The sequence below is a fragment of the Eschrichtius robustus genome, chromosome 14 (genome assembly GCF_028021215.1).
Source record: "Eschrichtius robustus isolate mEscRob2 chromosome 14, mEscRob2.pri, whole genome shotgun sequence".
NCBI classification, from domain to species: domain Eukaryota; kingdom Metazoa; phylum Chordata; class Mammalia; order Artiodactyla; family Eschrichtiidae; genus Eschrichtius; species Eschrichtius robustus.
The window spans coordinates 43,318,665-43,338,654 of NC_090837.1; the positions used below are offsets into that span (position 1 = coordinate 43,318,665).

Genomic DNA, 19,990 nt, shown 5'->3' on the forward strand with positions numbered 1-19,990 from the left:
GATTTTGTAATGGCACCAATGAGAAGAATTATTTGACATTCTACCAGTGCCACCTGGGCTCCCAGGGTCAAAAGCGTGGCAAAAGAAAGGTTTCCCAGGACTGAGTGTTGGCAAGGTGGGGATGACAGAGAGGGCAAGACGAGGGAGAAATTAAGGGTGCCAGTGAGCCTGGGCTGGATAAGGAGGGAGAGATGACGAGGAAGACAGGGAGGACCAGAGAGGTGGGAAAAGAGGAAGTGTGGGAGCGTCAAAAGCAGGTTGAGTGGGGCGTGAGTAGGAGGATGAGATACTCTGGTCAAAAGGAGAAAGCTGAGTGGGAGACTGCCGAGTTGGAGAGGTGCCGAGTGATGAAACTGTCCTATCTGTGTCCGCGGCAGGTGACTGCCAACAGGAACTGGCAGGTGGGAGGTGCTGAAGTGTAGCCATCAAGGCACCAGGGAGGCACCACCGTGCTCCAGGAATAGTCATTCTGAGTTGATTGGTACCAACAGAAGGAAGGGCTCTATGGTCAAATAAGTTTAGAAAACACGAGTTAAAAACTGATTCACGTACTGCAAGACTTCGACAAATCTTTCCAATGCTTAAAAAGACTTCAAGAGAAGGGACGTCATTTCCTAAATTTATGCGACTGATGAAGCCTTTTTATTTCCCTCCGGGAGCATCTCTAGGGTCTACCGTTTCCAAGAACAGAGATTCTCAAGCTGCGGTTCCTAGAACGGCAGCATCAGCAGCCTTTGGGAACCTGTTAGAAATTCAACTACACAGGTCTCACACCCGACCTGTCTAATCAGTAACTCAGGGTGGAGCCAGGAATCTGTGTTTTAACAAGTTCTCCAGGCGCTTCTGCTGCAAACCGAAGTCCAGAATCACTGAGCTAGAAAATACTTTGGAAAAGACTGATGCATGTTCATAATTGGGAAAGACTACTCATTAAGGGTTGCATTCGGTCACCCACACTAACGCTGAAATCATATAGCAAGACGGCAGAAGTTGAAACGGAGAAGAAAATGTGCACGTGAAGACTGCAAAATTTAATCCTAGCCTAGTTACAAGTCGCATCAAAATATTAATAAAAATGACTCTGGATCACCGATTCCTTTGGATTATGCATTCTGTTATGTCTCTCCGTTAGCAGGAATCAAGAGCTGATTCCTCACCAACATACTTTGTCAAGTTGTGTGAGGGAGAGGGAAAGAAAGAGAAACGAATTTGAAATTTATTTCCTGGTTTTTCCCCCTTCTCCATCCTTTGACAGGGGTACCAAAAAGTAATTACGAGGCCAAAAGGCAGACAGCAATGGCAAAGAAGAAGAGAAGATAGATCATATGGAAACTGGGTCATCAGCTATTGAATCACCCCAAAACTGAGCCTAAGTATCTGTGTTATATATGTGGCTATATGAACTCATATTTAGGGCTTCCCTGGTGGCGCAGTGGTTGAGAATCTGCCTGCCAATACAGGGGACATGGGTTCGAGCCCTGGTCTGGGAAGATCCCACATGCCGCGGAGCAACTGGGCCCGTGAGCCACAACTACTGAGCCTGCGCGTCTGGAGCCTGTGCTCCGCAACAAGAGAGGCCGCGATAGCGAGAGGCCCGCGCACCGCAATGAAGAGTGGCCCCCGCTTGCCGCAACTGGAGAAAGCCCTCGCACAGAAACGAAGACCCAACACAGCCAAAAAAGAAAAACAAACAAACAAAAAAACTCGGATATATGAATGCTTCAACTGTACAATGAAAATAAAACTATGACTATAAAAGGAATTTGGGTGCATCTTTTCAAAAGAAAAATTTGAATCTAAGTCTAAATCTAAAAATGCATTTGACTCAATTTTCTTTAAGAGAGAAAAAGAAACAAAGAAGACCCCTTGAACAATTATGCAGAGCTGAATGATTCAGCTTTTGAGTGCTTTAGCTAGCAATATTCTTAATTTCTAATGCATTTAGACATAAAGACAAATCAGAAATGAAGGAATAACATTATGCAAAGATTTGCATGAGCACAAAGGCTTATCTGGAAGAAAAAAAGTGATAAGAAATGTCCCTGATTTCTTAAGGTGGAAGTTTGTAGAACTCCTATCCTATCTTTCACTTACTCAGCCCTGACTCACCGCCCAGCAATATACATGACTGGCGGGGTCCCCGTGACACCATGGATCGTGAACTCTGTGGCTGTTTCTACGAATGATCGCCACTGGAGGTAGGTCTAGAACCTGCAGTTCTTATATAGCTAGTTTGACTTTTGCAACCTTAGAATGGTCCACTTCTCAGATATTTTGGATTTTTGAAACACAGTACTGTCAGCCACTGAGGAAGCCTTCATTCTAAAAATTTGGCCCTCATTCTAAAGGAGCTGTCTGTTCTCCCAAACTTCATTTGAGCATCTTACAGAAAGTAGAGTCCAAAGTCATTATATTCTGGACTCTAAAACCTCTCTTCCGTCCCAGACTGGAATGGCGTTTCTGATCAGGGAGAAGCTGAGTGAGTTCATGCTGCAGGTGAATTTCTTTCACCATTGTGAGTTCCTGGAACTCACAGGCAAACGAACTGTGCTAAGAGCTGGCCCTCCTGTATGAGAGGAAGGCGATGGCCATTTAGCAAAGCACCTGGATTTTCCTACCTCGTAAAATAATGAGCCGTGATTCTCAGGAGAGGAAAGCAGTGCTAAACAGGAGTGGGAACAACCCTAATCTTTGCTGGCCACTCACCATTTCTGAAAAGGATTCCGAGGCTATAAATACCTAAGGGCCCTGATGGAAAATTTAAAGGATTAGACATTTAACATTTTTCCGCGTGCCTTATCATATACAGTTGGAACATAACCCCATATACTTTCATTGTTAATTTCTCTTATCTCTAAATCACTGTGACAATTACAGTGGGACTCACCATTTAGTGCTTTAACATATTACAGTCTCACCATTAATTTGTTTTCCTGTGTTTCTCACAGAGTGGGGCACATTTTTTCTTCATTTGATAAGATGGGGAAAGTAATAGAATAGCATCCACCTTCTAGGGTGGCTGAGAGGCATTAACATACGTGAAGTTCCTAGCCCAGGGAAAGTACTTAATAATTATTGGCTATTGGTAACAATCATTATTAATAAGAGACAGTAGTGCCTGGGAGCTAAGAGCACAGACTCTGAAGCCTGAGTGCATCATTCAAATCCTAGTTCTCCCACTCACCACTATGTGACCTTGGGCAAGATACTTAATCTCTCCCTGCCTTGATTTCCTCATTTCAAAAACAGGCATACCAAGAATACTGCCCTCTAGAATGATGGATGAGGATTCGATGAGATACTACATTGTAAAGTCCTTGGAAAACAGCCTGGCACGTAGAAGCATTGTACGGGTGTTACATATGTAATTCTCACAACAACCCTCTGAGGTGGTTGTCAGTATCCTTATTTGTACAGATAATAAAGCCAAGGTTTAGGGTCACACAGGTAACAGTGAGTCCACAGTTCTAAGCGACTCAAAAACCAAAGCTCATTTCACTACCCTACATAGAGGATTACATGTGGGTCTTTAGTTGCACATTACATGTGGGTCTTTAGTTGCATACTTCCATTCCTTCTATTGATTTGCTTTAAGCAAACAAAACAGACTCTGTACTTATCTGTGGGAGTGAGTGGATTCTAATAGACCCCGGTACCTGCTTTCTCACAGCACAGGGGGAAATGGGTAACTCCGAGGTGCAGATTCTTCCAGCTGCCCAGTTATTCCTGCGGAGGGGCCAAGGGAGGTTTTTAAAGTTGGCTCAGACTTCCTTTTCCACTGAAGGTGGGGCAGTAGTGAGAAACTAAGAGAAAGACCAGAGGCTATTCTGAGAACTGGCTTGTGAATGTGTAGCGCTGCCATCTGCTGGATGGAATGGGTATCAGACCACTTCCGATGTTTTCCTTGCTGCGTAATAAACAAATTCACTGATTCCCATTGTGGGTTCAGAACTTAGTGGCTTCATCATTTCATAGCATCAGTTCTAGATGTCTGAGTATTTTGGAAATCTCATGACAACTGCGCATAGAAGGACCTTCATGTGAGTCATCAAAAGGTAAACTGACGACATCTTTGAAGCAATGTCCTAGTTAGCATTAATACTTCTCCAGATCAGATTTGGTCTGCTCACAAATAGTTGACCTAATTGGTTAGGAAAAGCCCATAACTCTTCGGCAAGGGCATCTGGCAGAACCTGGACCCTCCTGTCAAAGGCAAAAAGTACTTACAGGGAAGTGAAATCACCAGCTGGTTTTATTCTTGCTTTCGCTGAAATTCTGTGTTCATGTACCCAACAATCATTTATCGAGCACTTATCCTGTGTGCCAGGAACCGTATCAGGAACTGAGGAAGCAAAGATGAATAAACGTAGTTCCTGCTCTTAATAATATTATAGGGATATTTTCTGAGTGCTTATTATGTGCCAGGCATGTACTTCCCATAAAATCTAATTCAATCCTCAGAACAACCCTAGAATCTATTATTATCTCACTTATAACTGTCTCATATTATTACCTCATTTATAGTGACTATTACTATCTCAATTACAGTTCAGAAAACTGAAGCTTAGAGAGATTTAATTAGTTTATTCAAGACAATAGAATTAGGAAGAGTTGGGAGTGGCATTTGAACATGGGGTAGAGGTAGTATGTAGACGAGAGAAGTGTTGATGACATGCAGCCTCCCGCCCCCCTCCACACAGAGAGTATGGGTCTTCTGTTTCACACACACTTTCTGTTCTATAAGCAGATTTCCAGCAAAGTGAAAGTGCTACAAAACAGTAACTGATGATAGGAGTAGATGCTTTGGGAAGATTTATCAGGAAGACTATCCCTTCCTCTAGCAAGCATTTGAAATCTATCTAGTCATCATTCTTTTCAGTTCATACCTCTCCTTCTTAATAGCAGCATTGGTATAGCGAGACCTGCATTGTTGTCAGTTCTCATTGGATGAAAAACAAATCTGTATATTGGTCAACATGACAGAGATGTGAGAGGGATGGATTTGCTCAGCACGAACTTGGGAGCAATTCAGATGTCTGACAGCACCAACCTCAAACTGCTTTTTACTTTTTCTCACTCCTGGTGTAAGAGGGAGGGTGCTGGTGGGGAGATGACACCAGGGTGGGTGTCAGGGTGAGGGAGGGAAGAAGAGAGGAGAGGAGGAATAGCAGCTGGTGGCAGAGAAGAGAGCGCCTGTGAAAGTGCTAAGATGCTATCTACTGGACAGAAAGAACCAGGAGTGTGGAGGGCCAAAAAAGTGCCTAATGGCAGGTTAGGGGCTTGTCGTCAGCCTGCTGGGCTACAATCCCTGCTCTTTGCCACTAGCCTAGACTTTGACCTCAGGCAGGTCACGTGATCTTTCGAATCCTCAGTTCTTTCACCTGTGAGATGGGGTTGCCGCACAGGGTTGTTCTGGGGGTTCAAGTGAGGTAGTTCAGGCTGGCCTCTGTTACTTGTAGCAAGGGGCCAGAATTTGGAGGGGGGGAGGTCCTTCAGAAAAACTGCCCTTTAGGGTTGCTTGATGCTACTTATTTGCACATCAGTTTGCCATATGTACTCTTATTTTTCCTCTCAAAAATCCTATAAGGCAGGTTGGGAGAGATATTAATCATTTCCATATATACAGAAGAAATGGATCCCCAGGTGACTTGGCTAAAATGAAGATGTTTTTCCAACCACAGCCTGCCCTCAGGGCCACCCATAGGAGAACCACCAAGAAAAGTATCTTGTGGAATTGCAATTGTATCTCAAACGCCAATACAGAGAGTGATATTCAAATTGTTTCCTGGAAATAACTAAAACCCAAATTTCTTGGAAGGAGCTCCCACCTGGAATTTCCTAGAAGCAGTACAACCAGAAAGGGGAAAAGCAATTATAAAGCATTCACGGAAGATTTTTTTCCCCCGAAATCCTCTTTCTAATAAGTTTTGATGTTGAAAGAAAAACTGAATGCCTCATTTTAGATTATTCTAAAATTAATCAGGGTTTCCCTGGTGGCGCAGTGGGTAAGAATCCGCCTGCCAGTGCAGGGGACACGGGTTCGAGCCCTGGTCCAGGAAGATCCCACATGCTGCGGAGCAGCTGGGCCTGTGAGCCACAACTACTGAGCCTGTGCTCTAGAAACCAAGTGCCACAGCTACTGAAGCCCGCACCCCTAGAGCCCGTGCTCCCCAACAAGAGAAGGCACCGCAATGAGAAGCCCACGCACCGCAACGAAGAGTAGCCCTCGCTTGCTGTAACTAGAGAAAACCCGTGCGCAGCAACAGACCCAGCACAGGCAAAACAAAAAACAAAAAACCCCCACACAAATAAAATTAATCAATTATTCATCAACTAGTGTTCTTTTGGTGTTGAATAATCACCAAAACACTATTTCCCTATTGTTATACATGTCTGTGAAGCCAGATGTGAGGGGAAAAGTTTTAGAAAAATAAGAACAGATGGAAAGCATGGACAAGATATTAGAAATACCAAAAACAATGTCCACTTAAGAAAAATATGAAAATGTTGCATTGAGACAAGATTAGCCAAGGATCAGTACAAAAAGTTAGAGACACGGGAAGGACAAACATACTAAAATCTAACTAACTGGGAGAAAGCAGAGCCGAGTAAACTCAAGTCAGACCAAACAAACTTTACTGTGTTACGGTCCTTAAAAGTTTTTTTTTCCAATGAGTGATTCACAATAATTGTGCCAGTTATTTGTATGTAAATGGGCTTTTAGAAAGCATGATTGAGCAGTTCATTTTTATAGTCATTTAATTTATGTTTATAATATTTTTAAGCACAATTAATTTGCACTATAAGGTACAGACTTGATTTTTGTTTCAGAAGGTTAAACACAGGCTATTCAAATGATGCATTCCAACTCAGCTGGAATTGGAGAAATGAAACTTTGCGGTGCAGTTCATAAACGAAAAGGCATCTTGGACAACAGGACAAGAGCAGGGAGATCAGTGCCTGACACACTAGGTGCCCCATACACGACTGGTGATCAAATTCCCATGTGAATTCAGTTACACGTGATGTGAATGAGGCTTGTCATTGCTCCTCATTCTGTCTACCAGAAATAAAGTGAAAAACACAAAATCTATGCAGTCTGCAGAATCCCAGTGTCCATTCAGTTATTAACGAACGTGTCAGAAACCTAGGAGTCCACTTGACATCTCTCTTTCTCTCTCCTTGTTTACGCATCACCAATCCTTTACTACATTCTGTCAATTTCACCTTGTAAATAGATCTCCCATCCCTCTGTTTCCACTGCCACTGCCCTAACCCCAGCTGTATCTTCTCTTGCCTGGACAACTGTAATAGCGTTCCAAGGGCTATACTTCATCCACTCTGGGCTCCTCTATTCACTGCCCACAATGACATCAGAATTATCCTTGCAAAACACAAGTCTGATTATGTCACTGTTGCCCTCCTGCCAATACTGGCCAAGCCCCTTCACTCTGCTCTTAGAGTTAAGACTAGAGATCTCTCCCTGCAACTTGCTCTCTCATCACTTCCTCTTCCCTCTCTCAGCTCAAGCTAGTTAATCCTTGAGTTCCTCTCCATTTGCCATGCCTCTCCCTGCTTGGCAAATGCTGTTCCCTCTTCCCTCTGCCTGGAACTTACTTCCTGTTCTCTCTCTGCTTCTCCTGCCCTGCTTCTTCATCACTTACTTAGATCTCAGTCTGTAACACTTCCTTCAGAACCCTGACCCGTCTTGGCAATTTTGCCCCTCTTTGGTTAGTTTCTTTTCCTTCGAAGCACTATTCTCTGTCTGTTGTTCAACTGTTTGATTAATGTCTGTCTCTCTATCTGAATCACAAATTCCAGGAGACTGGGGACTCTGCATACTTTTTCTCACCATCGTGTCTCTCTGGCATCTAGCACAGTGCCTTGCATACAGAAGGCACAAATAAATATTTGTTGAATGAATGAACTTGATGAATACTGGCTTGTTATTCTTAAAGGATAATCTCTCTGTTTCATTCTCTGCACGATTATCTCAAACCAAAGTCATCAACAAGCATAACTGTGATTTACATCTAGTACGTTTTTATGAATGAAAAACCAGAACACTATTACAGTGCCAAAGAAAACTGAATTGTTTCACACTTCTGCATTAATTTTTAAAAACTTTTCCTCACTTCTGCATGAGCTATTAAAATAAGCATACATGCTTGCATCCAAACATTTCATTTTTTCCCCCAAGATGGTTCATCCTAAAGATAAAGAAAATAAAAGCTTCACTTGCTTGGAAAATTATAAATTGCAGTCCCAAAGAAGGTTCAGAAATGCAGTTTAAGATCCAACTAAATAAAAGCCTTGGTGAGGGTAATTCCCTGGCGGTCTAGTGGAGTGGTTAGGGCTCTGTGCTTTCATTGCCGAGGGCCAGGGTTCGATCCCTGGTTGGGGAACTAAGATCCCACAAGTCACATAGTGTGGCCAAAAAAAAAAAAAAAAAAAAGCAAAAAAACAAAACAAAAAAATAAAAGCCTTGGTGAACTGATGGTTCACAAACATCCTTTGAATGACTCAAAGCAATGTAAATGAAAATATCTTAGCAGAAAACAACACATTTCAGGATTAGAAAACAATCATTCTGATTTTAGAAATGTCAAGACAAAAAAGCATTTGTGCAAGCAACTTACTCCTAAACCTAGAGGTAAATGAAAGTTTAATTTTCAGAAAGTTCTCCAATATAATACATCTTTTGCTAATTACTTTTACATTTAAAACCAAATTGCTCTGGATAAATAATTGTATGCCAAAAGGTCCATAATGCTATTCAACAAATTGAATAAGCTGTTTTCATCATCATGTAGTAGAAGTCTCATTACAGTAACTTTCCTAGTACTTAGGTGGTATAATTTGTACAATAATTACTGAATATTCTCCAAAATAAATACCTCATATCAGAGTAATGTAAACGGCCAGTAAATCACTATTACATAAATAAGTCTGAAGCAAGCTATCATTTCCCACCCTACGATGCATGCATGCCCTGGCAAAGAATTACAAACATGAAAATCTTACAGCTAGAAGAGAGACCTCTAGTGTGTGTTAGAGAACTTTATACTAGGCTTCAGGCATAATTAACACAGCAAAATCACTGCAGTCATTTTGAATACTGTGGTGGGAGATTTTTTGCCAACTATCATTCACGCTCGATTCATTTCAAAATTTCTTCCCAGCAAATGTATGATATTTTTGCCTAATGAGTGATTTTCTTTTTATAAACATAAACTTATCAATGAAGTTTTCTCCCGGATGCAAAGTTTTAAAATTCAACGATCACCTTTGCAACCTAATTACTAAACACGAAACCTACTGTCATCAGAACAATTGCTAACAATTCTTTCCATTCAAGCAGCAGCAGGACTCCTGAGCCAAATTCTTGTAGTCAGTGTGCAGTCTTCTGAACACCAGCCCCTCATGGTACGACAACTGCCACACAAACATAAACACAAGGAATAGATCGGCACATTGCCCGTTATCCGGGAGACAAATGGATCCACCACTATTTCAAATTCACCAAGTAGATTAGCGATTAGTTTCCACAGATTCCCATATATGCAGGTAAATGCCTTGATGTAAAATCAGATTTAATGAATCATTCGATGGCATCAGCCTCAGCCTTTAAAACTCTTTTATTTTCTCCTTTTCCCCATTAAAAACGCATTTGAGATACACGTAGAAAATGTTTCTCTAAAAAACACACACATACACACAAAACAGGAGGTCTCTTAAGGAGTCTACTGCTGAGAAGGTAAAAGCATTTTGCTCATTTTTAATTTGCTAAACAATCCAAGCATGCTTGGACCCAGAGGGTATTCTCAAATAAACTTGTATCTCTAGCTGCCAGCTTAGTTGATTGAAAACAGAAGGCAAACGTTTCTTAAAGAATGAGTACGTTAAACTGTTATGTCTCTCCCAGTTCCACCACGGACACACACACACACACACACACACACACACACACACACCCGTCAAGGATTTGCTTGAAAGCAGCCCATTCTACGATCTTAAAGGTAATGCAGCGTTTGTACCAAATTACTTCTGCCCACTGCGGTGCACCTCTGAGCGAGGAAGCCAATGGCATAGCTATACTGGACAGTTCCTGCGTGCTTTTCTCCACGCACAAAGCCGACATCCAACTTTGCTCACTTAGTTGGCTCCCGCCCAGCCGGCCCCCGAAGCACAGTCACGGTGAAAACATTCTGATACCAGAAAATCATTTCCACGGCAGTGTAAGTGTTCGAAAGCACAAAGGCAGACACCGTCGACCCGCGCTAGCTAGGAAGTTGCGGTACTCGGGGCGGCGGCGCGGAGCACGCGTCCAGGTAAGGGATTCCTGCACCACGGCTCCCGTCTCCTCTTCCTGGATGTTTTGGGGGCTCGACCTCACTTTTCACGCGAATTCACCAGAACGCGCCCCCCACCCGGTTCACTTTCCAGGAGGCGCGAACTCTATTTTCCAGTTAAGTCCCTCTGGGGGGCGGGAGAGGAAGCACACTTCACATTTCAGTAAAGAAGGGCGGCGGGGTTGGGGGGTGGGGGGCTGGCGGGGGGGAGGAAGAGGTCAGAAAGGAGCCAAACTGCATCCCTCCCGCCCACCTCCGTGCCCCAAGCGCCGGTTCAGACGGCGGAGAGGGGAGGCGGCCAGGAAACTCTGTCCCTTTAAGGGAACCTCGGCCGCCAGAAGGGGAGGGAAGGATGCGGGCTCCGGACTCTGCGCTGCAGGCACCGCGGAGCAGAGGCAAGCGCAGCAAATCCACAGCCATTACCTGCAGAGCTCACATTCTTCCCCCACCCCGGCGCCCCCTCCCCGGTCCCCGCCTCCCAAGGAGACTTCTAATCCGGAGCACGTGCCATGCCCTTTATCAGGGGAGGAGGTGGGGAGGAAGAGGAATGAGAGCTTTTTAAAAAATAAATGAAACGTTTGCACCCAAAGCAGGGGGGCTGGAAAAGGGAGGGGTGATGGGAGGGGGCTTTAAAGGCACCCGGGTGGGCGGAGGCGGCGAATCCGGATCAGCCCGGCCGGAGACGGACGGCGGACAGCGCTGGGCACCCGGCGCCGCTCACAAAGGGGAGCGGCGCGGTCCGGCCCGGGCACCGGGGGAAGAAAAAACCGCCCCGGGACCCAATCCACTCGGCAGCCACAATGGCGTCTTTCACGGGGCGTCCGGGGGCGCCGCCGAGGCTGATGCGGGGAGGCGCCGGCGGTGCCCCCTGGCAGGAGCGCAGCCGCGGGCGCCGCCGCCCCCGCGTGCCCCGAAGGGCCCAGCGCTCGGCTGGGGGCGCTCCGGCCGGCGGCGGCGGGTGGGGGCCCACGGCGCTGGGAGGCTCTCGGCGGGGCCGGTTTGCGGGAGCGGAGCTCGGCGCCGGGGAAGAAAGGGACGCGCGCGGTTCGGGCGAGGAGGGCGGGGGAGGGCGGGAGGGAGGGCGGGGGGGGGGTGTGGAGAGCGGCTGCAAAGCAGCCGCCGGGGAGGCTGGCGCGCGAGCGGCGGGCGGGCGGGCGGCGCTGGCACAGGCTCCGAGAGCCGCGACCACTCCGCTCCGAGAGCCGGAACCGGGCCCCAAAATCCGGAAGCCCGGCCCCGGCGCGCGGGCCGCCGCGGCCCCGGCTCCGGCGGCCGCACCGCTCCTGCCGCCCGCTCCGCCCCGTTCGCGCCCGCTCCCTCTCGGGGAGGAACGCCGAGGAGCAGCGGGAGCCGCCCCGGAGGAGGCGGCTGCCGCTGCCCCGCCGCCGGCCCGAGCGGCTCCCGAGCCGCCGCGGCGGGCTGTGTGTGCGCGAGTGTGCCGCGCTCTCGCCCCATGCCTGGCACATGCGTAAAAGCGAGTTGCGCCCAAAGTCCCAGCCATACCCTCCTTAGCAAATAATAACAAACCCAAACCGTCAGATCTTACCTGAAACATTGAAGCACAAAGTCTCTCTCCAAGTCCCCTTTTCCTTTTCCTCTCCCCCCTTTTCCGATTTCTCTCCCAGCGATCTGCTCGGCTCGCCACACCAGAGAGAAATGCAATAGCTTGGCTAAGGTAGACAGAACAAAATACAGAGAAGAGTTGCTCCAGGGCTTTGAAACCCCTCAAGGCAAGGATCAGGATACAATTAGCTCATGCCTCTACCTCCAGTCTAAATCAATCTCCAAAATAAAACTTAAATCAAATTAACTGGTCACAGGGCAGACAATTGATCTCCTTCAAAAATAAAGCTCTACATAGACGTATAGATAAATATACATATAGGAAATTTTTTTCCAGTTTTTTTTTTTTGGTGGAAAAACAGTCTTATTCCAGCCTCCAACTTCCTTTTTACCCTCCTCTTGCACAGAAAAGCTGATTTTAATCGTTGTGATTAGTTTTGATGTAACGTTTCCGCAGGCGATTTCTGCAAATGGATGGAGTGTTTCTTTGCCAAAAGAGGGAAAAGCAGCAGATGATGATAATTATAAGGATTGTTGGTTGTTTCTTTTTGTTTGTGTTTAGGGCTCTCTCTTCACTTTCTCAAGTTGACCTGACAGTGCTGTTACACTAAGGTCGCGCAACTTGTTGATGAGGATCACCGCCCTGTCTGATCTAAGGATAGGTGATAATTTGGCAATAGAGCAGCACATTTTTGGTTCCTTTGGCGACATAACGTCCCAAATGACGTGGATAAAAATAAGCACATGCAGTCTGCTTTGCCCCAATCAAGTCTGAATCAGCGCCTGGGGGTGATACACAAACTCATTTCAAATGTTCAACCATGCAGAATTGCAAAAAGATTGAAGGAGTTACACTGCATTTTTTTAAATAGCAAAATTAAAAGAAAACAAAACCTACATTAGGTGTAGCCAAGGACCTTACATTTAGGTTTATTTGATCAACCTTGTAAACATACCTCCCCTGCTCCCTTGTCTTTGCTTCCTTCCACCTGGTATCTTTTATGGGGGGGGGTGTTGTATAATTCCATTATTTGTTCAACAGAGCTAAAGAGACTCTAACATAAACACATTTCCCCAGATTGCTCCCTGGTTCTGACCTCCCCCACTCCCCATCACTTCTCCTTCCTCTCTGGGTCTTTGTTCAAAGAGATTGTGCTGGAGCCAGTCGTTATCTTAATTCTTTTTAGTTAGAGTGAGTGGGATATTTGGTTTTAACTCAAGGATCACCTCCCATTAGTGTTATATCCACGCAGCATACTTTTTGAAATGGTATTTTTTTTTGAGCACTTCACAGTTCATTAATTCAAAGACTTTGCTGACATTTCTTATGAAAAAGACCAGGCTGTAAGGCCAAGGATACTAAAAAAAGAAAGAAATGGAGGGGGGACCCTAAATAGAACCAGACATGTTCTGCAAATACCTGCAATTGGCAGGATTTCACAGGAAGTATTTTTTAGCCATCATTTTACCTTGAAGGTAGTAACTCCTGCGATACCAGCAGGAAAGGGAAGGGCCAAGCTTTTAAAAAATATAGTTGATGAGATCGGTTCTATCATGACATGAGATTAATGTCATCAGGAGAATCAGGGATATTGGTAGACTGAAAAAAAAAAAACATAACAAGTTCCTATGACATAGGAATCTGGTTTGAGAATATCAATACCCTATAAAAAGAAAAAAAGGGTGGCTTACAAAACAACCCAAAACAAAATTATGCTGTTCTTTGCACATTCTCTTTCAATCTCCCCATCTCCCCCTAAACACACACACAAACACACACACACACACACGCACACACACACACACAAGGTAGATATAGTCTCTGATCTGCAATAAAAATTTTTTAATGGCTACAAAACCCCAAATTCAATTGAGTAAAAACTTTGTTCTTGCCCCCAAATGGCTCTAAATGTTAACATAGGAGAACATGAGAATAAAAGACACGATGGAAGAAACATTCTCAATTCATTGATATGACTTAATACATTAAAGGTGTAGCCTAAAGTGACTTTTAACCCAAGTCTGGAGAACTGTGTATCATTATCCTGGAATGTGAGAGCTGGGAAGACCCTTTGTGGGAGGGCATCTGGTCCTTTGCATCATTTTACAGATGAGGAGAGGAAAGCAGCTTGCCCAAGGTCATAAGCCAGCCACTGACAGGGCCAAGACGAGGCCACAAGAGGCAGGACAAAAGAAAGGTGAATGGTGTTCCCCCTTCCCTGACCAAGGCACTCACCTTGAGAAACCTTACAGCATTCCAAATTCTGCTGACATGGCTTAAGCCATATTTTCGGAATTCCCTTCCTGGAATTGTCCTAAAAGCCTATTAACTTGTTCTTTTTAATATCTCTGATGTCAACAAAGCTTTGCCCTTTGATGTTTAACTTTGGGAAACAATGCGTCTCCCCCCACCCCTGCCCAAGCAAAAAAAAAAAAAAAAAAAAAAATTAGTACCAGGTCTGGGGAGTAATAAATGAATGATGAAGACAGTTTTTGCTATTTAGAGTCAAAAAAGAAAATATGACTAAAAACAATGAGGCCAGTTTTTTTATTAGCACTTAAATGGATTAAAGACAGTTCTCAAAATGTTTTAAGCAGTAGAATTACTGGGGCTTTGTTTTCCAGGATAGCTACTTGGAAAGGAATAATATTTATTTGAGCAAATTGAGGTCTGAAATGTTCGTTTTTAAGATGTTTTCTTGCTTCAGAATGACATCACTTACCAAAAGATGCACTTTTTGGGCATTAGGTCAGTGACATTTTAAAGTGATCCACCCTATTCAGTTGATCCCTGAATTTGTGGTAATCCAGAGGCAAATAGCCTGCAGAGTAAGGTCTTATTTTATTGTGGTGAGGACCTTTATGTTCTTGTATTTTGAGGGAGACTCAAAGTTGAGACTATAGGGATTCAGAGTGAAAAGTTATTTTGTCCTGTGCAATATAAACAGATGAACCAACGTCACGACCTTGAAATCAAGGATGATGAGAATTTATTTTAAATTTTAAAATAGATTTTTAATGAAATGGCATGTGAACAGCAGGGTCCATATCTTGCCAAGTATAGGATATGAACTTACTGATGTTATCTCAATCAATCCTGCAATCATAACATTACCCAAAGTACTTTTTATCTAATTAATAAAACCTGTGCAAGTGAACTTCTGCATTCTGTGATTGCTACAGTGTTTTGTTTTTTTGGCCAGTCATTAAGAAACTGGGAAAAAGAGTATATTAAAAATCCTTCCAACCTTCTTTTTCAATAAATAGTTGAAGCGAGACCAGCAGCCTAAAAACCATCAGCCACATGAAAGACAGTGGCAATGAAATTGTCAGCAAGGAAACAATCAAAAAGAAAACACAGGCCTCTGTTTCCATCTTCCGGGGTCTCGCTCTCAGAATGAGTTGCACCAGTTTTTAAAGGCATAAAAACAATGATAGGATAGTTTGAATTGAAACCAGGAGCTTGGTGGAAAAAAGTTTAGCACTAGGACCTCTGAGGAAGAGAAAATGAGATGTTCTTTAAGGGGAGCGATGGCCCCTTGGAATATTAACGTGGGGACAGCTCGTATTCACCGAACCCTCATATCACACGTTTGCACAGAAATCATGGCTTTGTCCAGGGGTAGCCCTGCGGGACAGTCTTGGTGGCCATTTGACAAGATGTGGACATTAGTTGCTGAGATGAAATGTGAAATTGAAGAGCCCTCCACTGAAGCAGCCAAACACCCAGATCAAAGTTAAAAATTCCATTGCACTTTCCATTAGGAGGAAGAAAGGAGCCACAGCGCTTGGGTTCAGCCTGGGCAGGCATGGATATCACCACACTTTCCTCCCTTTATGTCACTAAACGATGATATTTCCATCATGGCTCCAGAGGGATCCACCTATAAACTACACCAACAGGCCCTTTAACACAGGAAGCAAATTATGTTCTTTTATTTAATCTTTGAGTCAGTTTTTTTGGAGGAAATCACCTGTTTTTTATCAGCCAACCTGAAACTCCCCATAATACTGTGGAATGCGCACATTTTCCTGGAGTTGAATAGAAGCATTAACAAGCTCAAACAGAATGGGTTTGTGATTCCTGGAGGTTTGGCTCCAACCACCACCTGTTTATAATTAGCCTCTGGAAACAGATTAGCTTTCTGTACCACTGTCCACATTAAGAGTCTGTATATCTCAGTTTCCGAAAAGATAGATCTTCTAACGGGGGCGGATCTGCTGACGGGCATCAATTTCATCTCACCCAGGATTCTGAATAGAAACAGATACCAAATCCTCATACTGAGGCCCTTAAATCAGTTTGTTCTTTTACCAAAATTCACCGGTTAGAATCTCACATTATGAAGCAACACAGAAGGTGAATGCAAAAGTAAAACTTAAGCGTCGTGGAATACCCTGACCGCCACTTCGTCTTATTTGATAGAGAAATACATTCGTTGGCAAGGAAGCCGATGTGTAAAGAAGAGAGTTGGGAAGCACCTATATTCATTACTGGCCTTCAAAATTCTTTGCTGGACAGTCACATTCTATATTTCAAAAAAATAATTGCCAGTAGGTGCTATGACTCTAATAGAGTTACAATCGTAGCTCTGCAACTTTCAGTGTGGCCTGATCCTTTGTTTCTGTAGGCATAAAATAGGAAAGAACATTCACCACCTGAAGCCTTATTTTGAGGTTAAATGGGATAGTATGTGGAAAGTATTTAGAATTGTGCCTAGCGTACAGTGAGTTCTCAGTAAATGATAGCAATTATGACCATTGTGGTTTATAGAAGTTGTTGAATAAATGACATACTCCATAGCAAAGTATTACTGTTTAAGTTAGTAGCACGGAAGAAGGATATTTTCGCAATGGGAAACACCTAATTTATTGAAATTGCTGTGGCTGATCTTTCCTAAAGATTAATAAATTTCATTTTATTATTTCATCTAGAAACCACACAGGCACCTCACTTTTTCGTGTAAAATAATGGGGGAAATGAGATTTTCTCCAAGGGAAATAAGCTAGGAAAGATCCTATATCAATGGTGCTGCTCACGAGGGAAGACTCTTTTTGTTCCTTTGAGGATCCTTGATTTTGACAAGACTGTCTCACGCAGAGACAACAGTTAATTAAGCATTTTGTATAATTGCTTGTATAGGAAACGGGACTCAACTAGGATTCTGCCATGAAGCTCTTTCTTCATAATTATTTGCTTTTTGCCTTTCAGGAATTATAGAATCAGTACAAGCAAGTGCTTTATAAACAAAATTAAAAAAAAAGAAAAGAAAATACAGTTTGGAGAATCAGAAGAGGTGAACTTCAGGGCTGATTCACATCTTTAAGAAATGGCCCAATCAGTCAATCACATCATATTACCCAATTTTCTACATTCTCCAGTTTAGGTATATTCTTCTTTCCCAAGCTTTAGACCATATCATTTTCAGACTGTTCCATAGTCTATCCATTTTAAAGCTATGCAATGGTTCTTTTAAGGAAACATTTTTAAGAAGATAAACATTTCATTAGATATTTTGTTCCATGTCATATTTCAGCGCCTCATAGTAAACTAGCTGGAATTGAAAGTTTCCTCCATTTGCAGTGTGATACGTCTCATGCACAGCCCATCCCGTACAGAGCCACTTAGCTTTGCTTCACTGTTCTTCTGTCTGAACCAAGACTGTTCATGAGAAAACCCATAATACAACTGAGGCCCCTCGGGGGCACCGTATACATTTATGTAAAGTTATCTTTTTGTGCATCCTTTGGGTGTCAGAACATCTCAGCTTTGCTAACCATAAAAAATCTGCCTTAAGCACATTACTAACTTTAAAACTCTAATGATATGGATGTCGTATTTCAGTTTTTAAGAAACCTTTCCCTGCTCCACCCCTGAAAATGACCCTATAAAACTTATCCAATGGAATCATCCTATGATTAAAAACAACATTTATTTAAAAGAATAAGAATCGTGAATATGCTTTAGTTGAAAACAAGCAAACCCAAGAACAATAATAAAAAGTATGTGGTCAAAAAATAGTATCAAAAAGGATCTGGTCAAAAAATGATAATGAAACAAGAAACAAACATTACTCTTCAAGATGTGGTAAGAGCCACTATAAATAAATTGCTACGGGAAGCAAGAATTTGTGTACTTTCTTTAAAGTTACCAAAAGAGAAAGCAGGGCATCCCTGGTGGCGCAGTGGTTGAGAATCTGCCTGCCAGTGCAGGGGACACGGGTTCGAGCCCTGGTCTGGGAGGATCCCACATGCCGCGGAGCAACTAGGCCCGTGAGCCACAATTACTGAGCCTGCGCGTCTGGAGCCTGTGCTCCGCAACAAGAGAGGCCGCGATAGTGAGAGGCCCGCGCACCGCGATGAAGAGCGGCCCCCGCTTCCCGCAACTAGAGAAAGCCCTCGCACAGAAACGAAGACCCAACACAGCCATAAATAAATAAATAATTAAAAAAAAAAAAAAAAAGAGAAAGCAGTTTCTAAGAGTCCTACTGAGCATAAGCCTGATCCGTTAAAGTGGGCACTGGGAGGTGGGGAGCAAAGCCACAGGACTATCAACATGGGGGTTGAAATGATTTCAACATGATTCTTAATAATAACATTAATGATAGTAGTGATAAGAAGCAATTATGAATGATGGGAGGGAACTTCAATTGTGTAAAGACCATCTGGCAATGAGAGACATGAAATTCTAAAATCCTCAATCTGTCCCTCTAAGGTTGTTTTGTAGATAATGGATATCTTAATTTTTTAAAAAGGAAAAAAAAAAACCCCACCCCCATATCCATTGTACCAAATGTACAGCAGCTCCTGCTGAGAAAACAAAGCCTGTGTGTCTCTTTTTTTCCCAATTGTTGCCCCTAACAAAACAAAGGCTCTGTGAAAGGGCTTAGAAGATAATGATAGTAACTCATCAGTCTTTTCTGTTATTTGCTTGTTTCTGAAGATTTTTGATCAGTAAAGCATTCTAATCATCTTGTAACTCCTCATTTCCCAAAGTTTGGGGGGGGGGGTGGCGGCAAGAATTTCCCCAGGTGTTCCTCCTACAGTAAAAATCCTACTGAGAGAAATTTTAGGGGTGGAGTGGGAGGGGCGAAATCTTTGGTCTGCAACAAATACCTGATTTAAAACTTATCTTTATGTGGGAATGAGAAATAACATGGAAGAAGAGGCATCTAACTCAGAACCTGGAACATGGTCGGTATTAGTAGATCTGTCATCTTCTTTTTATTTCTTACACCTAGGGTTTACTATTTTTAATTTTTTTGATGCTCTGTCATGTCAAAATACCATGGGGATCAAAGGACAAATATTGTCTGATTTCACTTACATGGGGTACCTAGAGTGGTTAAATTCATAGAGACAGAAAGTAGATCAGTAGTTACTGGACGCTGGGGAACAGGACGGAATGTGGTTATTGTTTAATGGGTACAGAGTTACAGTCTGGGAAAATGAAAAAGATCTGGAGATGGATAGTGGTGATAGCTACACAACAATGTAAATGTACTTAATGCTACTGAACTGTATACTTAAAAATGATTAAAATGGTAACTTATCTATATTTTACCACCACTACCTCAACAAAAAAGAAAAACTATACAAATATCTCTTTACCAACTCAAGTGTGAGCTCAGACCACCTGACCATTCTGTACCCAGCTCAGCGAAAATGCCCACGTTCATTGAAGATTCCTTCACTGTGCTATGAAAACTTGGATATTCTGAGTCAGGTCAAATCCCTGGAAATTGCTGAATTTTCCCAGGTTTTTTCCCTTTGGTAAATCCTACTTAAAGAAATTTTTTGGGGAGGCGGGAAAGCCTCAATCTTTGGCCTGCAAGAAATACATAATTTAAAATTTATCTTTATGTAGTCAAGAGAAATATCAAAGAGAAAGCGTCTGTGTCTGAATCCTTGGAATTATGTAGGCAAAACAGCCTGCTGTTTGACAGTATTTTAGATGTGCCCTATATGTTTGTCATTCTGTAGACATGGCCTTGTACCTTGCACCTTGAAAATGCAACATCTAAAACAGTTTGCAGATTAATGAAATAATTAAGTAAACGGAATCCTTTGCCTTG

At 43.2% G+C, this 19,990-nt stretch overlaps 1 protein-coding gene across 1 annotated transcript in view; it reads right to left on the reverse strand.

Annotated features, from left to right (window-relative positions):
* Positions 1-11,949, reverse strand: part of KCTD1 (potassium channel tetramerization domain containing 1) — a 180,346-nt gene extending 168,397 nt beyond the window's left edge. Inside the window, exon 1 of the mRNA XM_068563362.1 lies at positions 11,899-11,949. Coding sequence (XP_068419463.1) covers positions 11,899-11,907 — 9 coding nt within the window. The 5' untranslated portion in view covers positions 11,908-11,949. The remainder of the gene's footprint in view (positions 1-11,898) is intronic.
* Positions 11,950-19,990: the final 8,041 nt, after the last annotated feature.